General features: G+C 42.4%; 1 protein-coding gene across 2 annotated transcripts in view; it reads left to right on the top strand.

The window, feature by feature from the left end:
- Nucleotides 1–556: 556 nt before the first annotated feature.
- DGLUCY (D-glutamate cyclase) overlaps nucleotides 557–13,419 on the top strand; it is a 31,946-nt gene continuing 19,083 nt past the window's right edge. The window contains exons 1-2 of one of the 2 annotated variants that reach the window (XM_072116668.1): nucleotides 557–580; nucleotides 12,225–12,336. In XM_072116668.1, the coding sequence (XP_071972769.1) occupies nucleotides 12,234–12,336 (103 nt within the window). In that variant the 5' untranslated portion in view covers nucleotides 557–580; nucleotides 12,225–12,233. Of the gene's footprint in view, nucleotides 581–2,414; nucleotides 2,509–12,224; nucleotides 12,337–13,419 lie in introns of those variants that run through there. The other variant, XM_072116666.1, reaches the window with a different exon arrangement.

Below are 13,419 nucleotides of genomic sequence, written 5' to 3'. Positions count from 1 at the left end.
GCTTTCTGTCTCCATGACTTTCTATAACCATTTTACAATTGACACAGTTGATTTTCTGAATGATGCCGCCACACTGGACCATAAAAAAAAAAATTCTGGAAAGTGTTTAGCTGCTCAAAATCAAACTAGTAATGGCTTATTAGGTCATTCTCTGCAGACAAGTATGTCTTTAACTGTCTGTATCTTTGGTTCTATAGCTCACAGAACCACAATCCATAATCAGTCTAAAAGATGAGATACTTCATAGTACCCAACCGTTCTGGATTTGGTGGGACAGCCCCGGTTATCAACCACTGTCCCACCATCCCAGGCAGTTGGGAGATAGTCCCGCTTTGCCCTGATTTGTCCCACCTCCTCCTGGTCCTGTACACTACAGCTACAGAGCAACCAAAGCATCAGGACCAGAAGGAGGTGGGATCAGGTTTTTGCTTTCTCATCATATGACGATTCATCTCTTTAGCAGACATGTGAAGAGCTAGCTCCTCCCAAAGACTGGCCCTTGAGTCTGGCCTCCTCTGAGTCATTCTCATAGCACAGACAGAAGTTGAAAACAGGACTGCTTCATGGGAATAAAGGAAAGGTAACAGTTTTTTTTGTTTAATACCCAACAACAGGAGGAGGAGAGGGACCACAGTATGAGAAGGATGTAGGACAGGAGTCCACAATATGAGGGGGATGGAGGACAGGAGTCCACAATATGAGGGGAATGGAGGACAGGAGGCCACAATATGAGGGGGATGGAGGACAGGAGTCCACAATATGAGGGGGAAGGAGGACAGGAGGCCTCAATATGAGTAGGATGGAGGACAAGAGGCCACAATACGCAGAGGATGGAGGTCCAGGGGCCACAATATGGGGGAAATGTAGGACACGAGAGCCACAATATGAGAAGGATGGAGGACAGGATGCCACAATATGAGGAGGATGGAGGACAGAAGGCCACAATGTGAGAAGGATAAGGACAGGAGGCCACAATATGAGGATGATGAAGGACAGGTGCCCACAGAATGAGAAGGATGGAGGACAGGAGACCAAAATATGAGGGGGGTGGAGGATAGGGGGGCAAAATATGAGAAGGATGGAGGACAGGTGGCCACAAAATGAGGGGGATAGAGAACAGGGGCCACAATGGGAGGAGGAAGGGAGGGGCCACAATGTGATGAGGAGAGGAGAGGCGATGTATTATATGTTGCTGAGATGTGGGGTGTATTACAGTAACTATGGAAAGTATTCAGACCCCTTTAAATTTTTTCAAATTTTCAAATTTTTTTTAAATTGCCGCGAATTGGCAAGATCAAAAAAAGTATTTTTTTTCTGTTCATTAAGGTACACTCCACACACCATCTCCACTGAAAAAAAAAATTATTAAACAAGAAAAACTGAAATTTGACTGATCATAACCTTTTGTTCAGTATTGTGTAGAAGCACCTTTTGAAGTAGTACAGCCATGAGTCTTGTGACTGATGCGACAAGTTTTCACAAAAAACAGAAATGGACCACAATCCAGCAAATGTGGAAAAACTGTGCCTTACTTTATTTTCAAGTGTGCATTTTCAGTAACATCATACAGAAGTGTTGCACTGAGGAGATGCTTTCATCGGCACACTCTGTCATAAATCCCCAACTGGTTCGGGGCTGCAGTGATAGTTGACTTTGTGAAACTTTCTCCCTGCTGGAGCTCAGCCACAGTGATTTTATTGTCCTTCTTTACTTCTCTCACCAAGATTCTTCGTCCCAAACCTATTCCATGTAAGGATTATGGAGCCACTGTGCTCTTAAGAACCTTGAGTGCTGCAAACCTTTTTGTTACCAGATCTGTGCCTTGCCACAATTCTGTCTCTGAGCTTTTTGGGCAGTTCCTTAGAACTCATGATTCTTATGTGCTCTGACATACACTGTGAGCTGTGAGGTGTTGCCTTTCCTAATTTAGTCCAGTCAGTTAAATTAAACACAGCTGGACTCCAAAGAAGGAGTAGAACCATATCAAGGAGGATCAGAAGGAAATGGACAACATGTGAGTTAAATATGAATGTCACAGCAAAGGGTCTGTATACTTATGACCATGTCATATTTCAGTTTTTCTTGTTTAATAAATTAGCAAAAATATATACATTTCTTTTTTTAATGTCAAAATGTCGTGTTTTTTTCTGTTTTGATCTTACCAATTGGTTGCAATGAAACAAAGAGTGAAAAATTGAGGTCGATGTTATGCTATGCTTGGGGTGGGTCATGGGCGTGAAATGGTTCATAAAATAGTTTATAAAATGTGGAAGTGTTTGGACCAATATTGTTATATAGTGTTTTGATATATTTATGAAGAAATCATAATCTATGATGTTTAGTTAGTAACAGTAGTAGTAAATAATGTAATAATAATCTTAATAATTGCAATTCTGTCCTCTCACCACAAGATGTCAACATTATACAAGGAACTAATATTTCTCAGGAACTACATTTCTGTAGTCTAGTTTCTGGTCGGGGGAATCTTGTGTATCACTAGGGCAAAAGGTGAGAGTTTTTCCTGTTGTGTATATGCGTCTCTGCCATAGTTTCATTTGTAATTCATTTATAAACAGTTAGACGAAAAAACTTTTATGTATACAAAATGTGTGGGTGTTACCAAAATGTGTGTGTGTGTATATATATATATATATATATATATATATATATATATATATATATATATATGGGAGATTTATCATCAGGCAGGATCCTTACTCCAGTTTTTAGTCTTAGAAGCGCTTTTGCATATCATATTTATAATGATGGCTTAGAAAGGTTTATAACTGAGGCACATGAGATTTTAATGTCAGCAGTGTATATAAAGGTTTGTACTTAAAAAGTTGCACAAAAAGCTGTACCTTTGGCACAAGTGGGCAGATGTGACAATTGTGGGACATTTTGATGACAGAGTCTGTTCTTCAGTGTTTGTTATATGCCTTTGGCATATATTTGTATTGTACATATGGGTATATATGTGTGTGTATATATCTATATGTTCATGTATACATGTCTGTATGTTTACCTCTATATATATGTGTGTTTGTCTATGTATGCATATAAATATTTTATTTTTGCCTTTATGTATGCACCTGTATGATTTTGTGCTTTGTGTGCCTGTTTGTTTGTGTGTGTATATACTCAAAGTTCTGTTTTCCTGGTAACTCTAGTTCTAAGATGCATTGCAGGCATTCCTTCTTCCTCTGATTTGTAGAAGATAGGCTTCACTACTGAGCATGTACATATGGTGCAGCACACATTCATCTCATTTAAAAGCCTAGATGAGGGGTGCACAACCCATTTGCCAAAGGCCACATGCAGCTTGTCAAGCTTTAAGTTGGGAAGCAGCCTCAAGCTTTGAAGCAGAGTCCAGTGAACCCTTCCATAATTGATGGAAGTTTTCCTTGGTGCAGGAGCCTCACTGCTCCTAGGTCCTCTCCTGCTGCTCTGCTCTATGCCCTGATTCCTAATGCCTCTTGCATGCACCAGTGTCAAGACCAAGAGCAGGAGAGGACCCACAAATGAAAAGTACTGTAAGTCAACTGTACTGTGTTGCTCTCTCCTGCGCCTGCTGCAACTATGCTCTGGGTTGCCCGCGCATACAACCAGTGCAGGGCACAGTCAGAGAGGCACATGGAAGAGAGAAGAATCTGCTGTGTGGAGCCAGGTTGGAGAAGAGAAGCCAGTGTCCCATGGGCCCTGGGCTGTTCACACGACTAGGGCCCCCACACTGTCCAAACCAACCTCGTGCCCCGAGACCTAATCTCCATCCTATAACACCACTGCAGCCTGTACTCCCCCCCTTTGATGGGATGTCCACAGCAGAGCCCCCTTTTAATGAAATGTCCACATGATAGCCCCCCTTTAATGAAATGTCCACAACCGAGCCCGCCTTTAATGAAATTTCCACAGCAGAGCCCCCCTTTAATGAAAGCCAGGCTGACAGATGAGGGGGATATCAGCTCTGGGGTAGCAATGCTGCAGCAGGGCATGGCCTCTAGCAACCAGGGGACTGTCTGCTCCAGTAAGAAGGGTAATGGGAGCACAGGCAAGGTCAGACAGGTGCTGGTAGTGGGAGATTATTAGTGGAACAGACAGGGCAATCTGTCACAAAGACCGTACATACCAAACAGTGTGTTGTTTGCCGGGTGCTCGGGTTCGGCATGTTGTGAATCGGGGTTGACAGATTACTGGGAGGGGCTGGTGAGGAACCAGCGGTCATGGTCCACATTGGCACTAATGACAAAGTAAGAGGTAGGTGGAAGGTCCTTAAAATTAATTTCAGTGATTAGGCCATAAGCTCAGGGCAAGGATCTCAGGTAGTTTTCTCTGAAATACTACCTGTACCACGTGCCACACCAGAAAGGCAGCGGGAGATCAGGGAGGTAAATAAGTGTCTCAAAAGTTGGAAAAAAGGGCTTTGGGTTAATGGAGAACTGGGATGACTTTGCTGTCAGCTACAGTCTCTACAGTAGGGATGGGCTGCACCTCAATGAGGAGTGGAGCAGCTGTTATTGGTGAAAAACTGGCAAGAAGGTTGGAGGAATGTTTAAACTAGAGACTTGGGGGGAGGGCAACTACACTTGTGCAGGGCAAAAGTTTAGATAGGGAGCGGGGAAGAGTCATAGTCTATGACTGGAATAAGATTGGGGAATAAAAACAAATATAAAGTGCATGTACACAAGCCTCACAAAGAAAATGGAGAAACTGGAACACATAATAATGGAGCGCAAATATAATATAGTGGGTATCAGTGAGCTATGACTGGTCTGTTATTATAGATGGTTATAGTCTTTTTAGAAATGATCGTATAAATAAAAAATGTGTAGGGGGTGGTTTATATGTGAAATGTTGCCTCAAGCCTGTCCTGTCGACAACAAAAGACAATTAGCTGTCGGTACTAGTCCTGGAGCCAACAAGAGGGGGCAGTGCGTGACCTTATCCTAACCAACAGACCTGACAGGGTATCAAAATTACAGGTTGGGGGGAACATGGGTAATAGTGATCATAATACCATTGATTTTGTATTACGCTTTACTAAGAGTGTTAGTAGAGGGGCAACAAACACTGTAAACTTCAGGAGGGCAAATTTTCAGCAACTAAGTGAAGACCTTATGGGACAATGTTGTCAGAGACAAAAGCCCCCAACCCCCAAAAAATGGGACTTTTTCACAAATATTCTAAAAAAGACCTATGAGAAACACATACCAAATGGGAAAAAGCATAAGAGGAACAATAAAAAGCCCATGTGGCTAACTAGTCTTGTTAGGAAAGCAATAACTGAGAAAGATAAGGCGTTTAAGGTGCTAAAACGCGAAGGTAGCTATGAGGCATAACAGGATTATAGAGAGAAAAATAAATCCTGTAAAAAGCAGATAAAGGCCGCAAAAATAGAGACTGAGAAATAATCCCTAATTATTTTTGAAGTATATAAATGATAAACTAAAACGGAGAGTGTGGGCCCTCTGAGGAGTAACCTGGGGGTAATGGGGGTGGGAGATGGGCCAATCTACTGAATGTCGCCTTATCAACTGTCTTTACTCAGGAAAATCCCCTGGTGGAAGACACAATGAGGAATAATGTAAATTCTCTTTGGAATGTCAACAGTTTAACCCAGTAAGAGGTACGGTTCCTCCTCAAAACCACTAAGATTGATAAATCACCGGGGCCAGATGGCATACACCCCCGGGTTTTACATGAACTATGTACCGTGAAAGACAGACCGTTATTTTAATATTTGAAGATTTCCTGAGGACAGGTTATGTTCCACAGGACTGGCGCATAGCAAATGTGGTATCAATATGCAAAAAAGGATCAAAAAGGGATTCTGGAAACTACAGACCTGTGAGTCTAACTTCTGTGGTGGGAAAAATATTTGAGGGGTTTGTTAGAGATGCTATCCTGGAGAATCTCACTGTACATAACCTTATAACCCAGTATCAGCATGGGTTTATGAGAGATTGGTCCTGTCAGACTAATCTGATTGGCTTCTACGAGGAAGTAAGTTCCAGACTCGATCTGGGGGACACTGTGGATGTTGTATATCTGGACTTTTCAAAGGCATTTGACACCGTGCCGCATAAAAGGTTGGTACATAAAATGAGACTAGAGAAAATTCTGTGTATTTGGGTAAGTAATTGGCTTAGTGATAGAAAACAGAGGGTTTTTCATTAAAGGCACATTTTCAGATTGGGTTGACGTTACTAGTGGAGTGCCACAGGGGTCAGTATTGGGGCCACTTCTTGTTAATATTTTTATTAATGACCATGTAGTTTACATGACGTTTACACAATCAAGTTTCAATATTTGCAGATGATACTAAGCTGTGTAAAGTATATAATAATGAGGTCGATAGTTTAGCACAGTGATGGCAAACCTTTTAGAGACCCAGTGCCCAAACTGCAAACCAAAGTCCATGTAATTATCGCAAAGTGCCATCACGGCTATTTAGCCCAATATTACCGAAATTACCACTCTGAAAGGTACACATAATACTGCCGCATGATGACCAGTAGAACAAGATAAATAACACTATACTGATAATAAACAGACCACTAAAGAAAGACATACAGTGAGGAATATTACCGCCATACAGTGAGGGACACTACTGCCATACAGTGAGGAACACTACCGCTATACAGTGAGGAATACTACCGCCATACAGTGAGGGACACTACCGCCATACAGTGAGGAATCCTACCGCCATACAGTGAGGGACACTACCGCCATACAGTGAGGGACACTACCGCCATACAGTGAGGAATACTACCGCTATACAGTGAGGAACACTACCGCTATACAGTGAGGGACACAACCGCCATACAGTGAGGAATACTACCGCCATACAGTGAGGAACACAACTGCCATACAGTGAGGAATACTACCGCCATACAGTGAGGAACACAACTGCCATACAGTGAGGGACACTACCACCATACAGTGAGGAACACTACCACCATACAGTGAGGAACACTACCCCCATACAGTGAGGAATATTACCGCCATACAGTGATTCATTTTCTGCTATATAATAATGATTACCTCCATATCCTGATTAATCTTACACCAATACAGTGACAGTAGTCCTGAGCAGGGGTGGGGGGCTATGATGCTTTAGCTGCTCATGGAACAAATATTGTCAGTAGCAGGGACAATATGAAGGATTGGGGAATCCAATTCGGCAGGGGGTGTGTAGGGCAAAGTGTGTATTGTAGGGTGGAGGGTATGGAGCCAAGGTGAATTTTGGATCAAATCACAACATATGACATCTTTTGCCACACATATACACTTCCCTTGGTCCGGAGCTCTGGGCACCTGTGCCCTGCTGTCAGTGAGGGCACTCTAGTGCACCTCGGAATCACTGGCAGCATAGCACAGAGACAAGAGATCTGGGCCAAGGGCAGTACATACGTGCCCATGGATCTCTGTCATACAAGGCAATTTGGGACACTAAACAATAAGGACCTATAGTTGTTCAGTGTCCCAAAGCTGCCTCATAGGTCCAACTTTGAACACTCACATATGCACATATACCTTACCTGTACTCAGCTGCAGCCATTCTGCCTCACTCTCCTTGTGTTCCGGGCTGCAGGAGAGGAGGGGGAGGGAGTGGAGGGGCGGGCACTGACCTGCTGCTGTGTCTAAGGCAGCACTATCGAGCACAGAGCAGGTCAGGATGCAGCCTAAAGGGAGATAGTTCACTGGAGCTCTGTGCGCATGCCCACAGAGAGGTCTCTGCGTGCCCTCTCTGGCACGCGTGCCATAGGTTCGCCACCACTGGTTTAGCATTTAAGAGAAATTTGTGGAAGCTTGAGGAGTGGGCAGAGAAATGGTTGAAAAGGTTTAATGTAGATAAATGTAAAGTTATGCACTTGGGTCATGGAAGCAAAAAGTATAATTATGGTATGTTCTAAACAGTCAATTACTTGGTAAAACTGGAGCTGAAAATGACTTTGGGGTATTGGTGGAATTTGTGGAATTAATTTTAGTAAAAAAGAAAAAAGACGACTGAGGGGAGACCTCATTAGAATGTACAAATACCTGAACGGGCAGTACAAGGGTCTCTCCAAAGATCCTTTTATACCTAGGCCTGTGACCAGGACAAGGGGGCATCCTCTACGCCTAGAGGAGAGGCAATTCTACCTTCAACATAGACAAAGGTTCTTCACTATAAGAGCAGTGAGTCTATGGAACTCTCTGCCGCAGGAGGTTGTTATGGCGGACTCTATGTACATGTTCAAGAGGGGCCTGGATGCCTTTCTGGAGAGAAAAAATATCACGGCTTATGGGGATAAAACATTTATTTAATTCTTAAAGGTTGGACTTGAAGGACTTGCGTCTTTTTCCTTATATACTATGAAATGTCCACAGCAGAGCCCGCCTTTAATGAAATGTCCACTGTAGAGCCCCTCTTTAAAGAAATGTTCACTGCAGAGCCCCCTATTAAATGTCCACAGCGTAGGGCCCCTTTAACCCCATAGCGCAATAAAACGTACCTGTATGTCTTGTTGCGCATGAGGGAGTATGAAGAGGGCCCATGACGTCATCGGGGAGCAGCGATCCTTTGCCATGACAGCCTCGGTTCACACAAGGAACCGAGGCTATCATGTTTTAGTACAATGTGCGATTTGCAAATTATAATAGATGGTGTGCAAAATCCCCATATACTGCCATACTGTAGTATAGCAGTATATGGTAAGATCAATCATACAACCTAGGGTTAAAGTACCCTAGGTAGGCTGGAAAATAGTTAAAAATAAAAATAATAAAAAAGTTTAAAAAAATTCAAATCACCCCCGTTCCCTAGAAGTCATATAAATATAAATTAACAATAAAAATCATAAACACATTAGGTATCGCATCGTCCGAAAATGCACGATCTATCAAAATAGAAAAACGGTTTTTCACTGCATTTAACCCTTTAACGGAAAATAGCGCCCAAAGTCGCAAATGAAATTTATTTGCAATTTTGAAAAATATAAAAAAATCAATAAAATGTGATCAAAAGGGCCATAAAAATAGCATTGAAAATGTCATCAAAAGTTGCAAAAAATTACACCACCCAGCGCTCTGTACACCAAAGTATGAAAAAGTTATTAGCGCCAGAAGACGCCAACATGAAGATTTTTTATTTTGTACAGGAGGTATGAAATGTATGGAAACATAAAACCTATACAAATGTGGTATCCCCGTAATCGTAATGACCCAATGAATGAAGTAGACCTGTAAAGCAGACATATGGGCAATGTTATTCAGCAACTAATTTAGGTGGTAAAGCTATCTGCCTGAAAACAAGATAATTTTGAATTTTGAAAATGGTAAATTTTTCCAAAAATTCCTCATTTTTAAATAATCGCAAAACTCAGCAGACATAATTTACCACTAAAATGAAGTACAACACGTGACAAAAAAACTGTCTTAAAATTACTTTGATAAGTAAAAATTTCAAAAGTTATAACCATACACTCACCGGCCACTTTATTAGGTACACCATGCTAGTAACGGGTTGGACCCCCTTTTGCCTTCAGAACTGCCTCAATTCTTTGTGGCATAGATTCAACAAGGTGCTGGAAGCATTCCTCAGAGATTTTGGTCCATATTGACATGATGGCATCACACAGTTGCCGCAGATTTGTCGGCTGCACATCCATGATGCGAATCTCCCGTTCCACCACATCCCAAAGATGCTCTATTGGATTGAGATCTGGTGACTGTGGAGGCCATTTGAGTACAGTGAACTCATTGTCATGTTCAAGAAACCAGTCTGAGATGATTCCAGCTTTATGACATGGCGCATTATCCTGCTGAAAGTAGCCATCAGATGTTGGGTACATTGTGGTCATAAAGGGATGGACATGGTCAGCAACAATACTCAGGTAGGCTGTGGCGTTGCAACAATGCTCAATTGGTACCAAGGGGCCCAAAGAGTGCCAAGAAAATATTCCCCACACCATGACACCACCACCACCAGCCTGAACCGTTGATACAAGGCAGAATGGATCCATGCTTTCATGTTGTTGACGCCAAATTCTGACCCTACCATCCGAATGTCGCAGCAGAAATCGAGACTCATCAGACCAGGCAACGTTTTTCCAATCTTCTACTGTCCAATTTCGATGAGCTTGTGCAAATTGTAGCCTCAGTTTCCTGTTCTTAGCTGAAAGGAGTGGCACCCGGTGTGGTCTTCTGCTGCTGTAGCCCATCTGCCTCAAAGTTCGACGTACTGTGCGTTCAGAGATGCTCTTCTGCCTACCTTGGTTTTAACGGGTGGCGATTTGAGTCACCTCTGACCTCTGGCATCAAGAAGGCACGTTTTTCTTTTTCGGACCATTCTCTGTAAACCCTAGAGATGGTTGTACGTGAAAATCCCAGTAGATCAGCAGTTTCTGAAATACTGAGACCAGCCCTTCTGGCACCAACAACCATGCCACGTTCAAAGGCACTCAAATCACCTTTCTTCCCCATACTGATGCTCGGTTTGAACTGCAGGAGATTGTCTTGACCATGTCTACATGCCTAAATGCACTGAGTTGCCGCCATGTGATTGGCTGATTAGAAATTAAGTGTTAACAAGCAGTTGAACAGGTGTACGGTAAAGTGGCCGGTGAGTGTATAAAGTGACGCATGTCAAAATACAAAAAATGTGGCTGAGCCTTAAACTATAAACTGGCTACGCCCTTAGGGGGTCAATATCATAAAATTGCATGTGGCTGTATTGTACATGATCTGTATCGGCCTGGCTGTGATCTATATTAATGACGGGTCCTGGAGTCTGAAGGCTTCTTCATTTAAATTGGTGGTTTTTTTCACATCCATGATTCTGTGACTTTCATGGTTGCCTTACCATTATTTTATATGGGTGTTTTCACTTGGAAGACAATACAAGTTTATGGGTATGCCAAAAATGACCAATGATGGGTCCACTTTTTATTACTCATGATGGTGTGATGGTGTTATGTTTTCTAACCAATGTTAATCCATCAGTTTTTTTTGCGGACAAAAAACGGAAGCAAAATGGAGACAAAATGAAGATAACGCGCAACAGACACAAATAGCGTGCAATGTTTACATGTGAACACAGCCTCAGGGAGTGCAGCAAGATTGGTTATTGCGGTATATCAGTAAAGTAAAAGTTATCATATTTTCTAAATAATATCATAGTTTTTTGGGGAAATCTAGCGATTCTTTAGGATTTCTTATAGTGTATTACTTTCCACTTGCTATAAACAGCATGATGTCACCTACTCTGGTTACTCTGTCACTAGCACCGCTGCAGTATAGAGGTTAAAACCATCCAGCTATAACAAGCTGTAAATAAGAGCGAACGCCACTTGGTTATATTAATGGTTTATAAAGTTTTATTGCAATGAGTAAAAAATAGGTAAATGTGTCCTTCAGCGGTTGGATATAATAGGACTTTAAAGCTCCACATGTAACTAGATAGTTAAAAATTGATGATAAAAGTAAAAAACCCTTAGCACAGGATGCCACTATATTATCTGGTCTGTACTCGTCTCCTGTCATGGATTTACCTGTGTCACCATTGTCTGACGTAGGTCACACGCTGAAATGTCAACATAATGACATAATGGGGGTCATTTACTAAGGGAACGATTTGCCTTTTCCCGACGTGTTACCCGAATATTTCCGATTTTCCCTGTATTGCCCCGGGATTTTGGCGCACGCGACCGGATTGTGGCGCATCGGCGCTGGCATGCACGCGACGAAAATCGGCGGGCGCAGTTGAACGAAAACCCGACGGATTTGGAAAAACCACCGCTTTTTTTAAAAAAAGAGTGTCAGGGGACAGGCGCTTACCTTCACCAGGAATAGGCCGGTGAACTTCAGTGCATTCCGGCGGGCCTCGGCGGACTTCAGCGCAGCAGCGACACCTGGTGGACGTCGGAGGAATTACTTTAGTGAGTCCCGGCCTGAGCCGAATCCACCGCAGAGAACGCGCCGCTCGATCGCGAATGAACCGTGTAAGTAAATTTGCCCCATTGACTTGTACTAAGAGAAAATTTACCATCTTTGTTATATACGGTAGTTTATGGGACAATCACAAGCAGCTTTGTGACCTTCGCAGATAATCCATTGCAGTCCAATAATTCCAGCATCCTTATTCTTACATTTCAATTCTTAAAGATTTGGCTTGATGGACTTTCGTCTATTGCCATCCTTATATACTATGATACTATATGAATACATGATTCTTTTCTTGACAGGTACCAGGCATGGTTTGTTTGCACTCACTTAGGTCTCTTGCCCCAGCTGCTGTCCGTGGTTTAATTCGACAAAATCGAATACCAATCCGAAACACATCAGGAATGTCTGCAGGTAAAAATGATTGCAGCTAACCCTTTCATTGTGAAGACAATTTTGGCCTTATCCCATAGACTGCACATATTGTAAGTCAGTGTATTAACTGTTACATTGCTGATGTTGCAGTCCGTCCCGTAGAGTGGAATTTGTAGCTACATTTTTCTGTACAATGCAAGGACTCCCTTTTTGTAGGTGTGCAGTCCATGGAATCAGGCCTGTTCCCAGGGGCTGCACAAGTTTGTTTGCAATGGGCCTTAGGCTTATAATTTTAGTTGTTTTTTGTCATGATCACAAAAATGGCCTAATCCTTCTCTTTGAGCAACTAACTCCAGTTTCAATTGGTTTTGAGAGGTGTAAATAATAGAAACCCCAGAAATTGCCCAATGTTTGAAAGTGCACCTTTTAAAAAATTTACAAAAGCTTTAGGTAGTTTAAGGGAACCTGTCACTACATTTGCACATATACCAGTGACATGTTCCTATAGAGCTCTATTAACTGACTGACACCTTTCTTATAGCTAAAAAATGTTTTGCTTACATCCACATAAATCACCTTTTATCTTAGATTACCTGGCATCAGAGGGGGCTTATCCTGCTCGGCGGGCCCCTCCCATCTACTCCTCCTTATGCCTCCTTTCTATTCATCAATTCATGTCATGTGACCAGAGTCACATAATCTCAGGTACTTTAGCCACATAAAGTCACAGCAGCCTCCATGGACTTCTACTCCTTTCTATCCTCCATGGAGGCTGCTGTGATTTCATGTTACCCCATACATGATGTACAGTTTGCCATTCTTAGAAGACTAAAGGACCTGCAATGATATCACTGGTTATATGTCATGAATGTAACACAAGGCACCAGGTAAAAAAATTGACACAATATTTCCCATCTCTACATAGAGCTTTATATGTCTGTAGTTGAATATTGGCAGACAGTCCCTAAGTACAAGGAGGCTGGTCCGTGATTTGAAGAGACACAGAGCTATCAGACAGAATAATGGGGCGGGGTTCACTGCCAGCCTGAGAGAGAGAAGAGTCACAAACACCAGACATAAGTCACTAAAGCTAATTTGCATATCAGAATAATTAAGGTACAG

Source organism: Engystomops pustulosus, chromosome 7, assembly GCF_040894005.1.
Source record: "Engystomops pustulosus chromosome 7, aEngPut4.maternal, whole genome shotgun sequence".
Taxonomy (NCBI): domain Eukaryota; kingdom Metazoa; phylum Chordata; class Amphibia; order Anura; family Leptodactylidae; genus Engystomops; species Engystomops pustulosus.
Note: the sequence above shows the minus strand (reverse complement) of the source record. Positions and strands in the feature narration are given on the sequence as shown.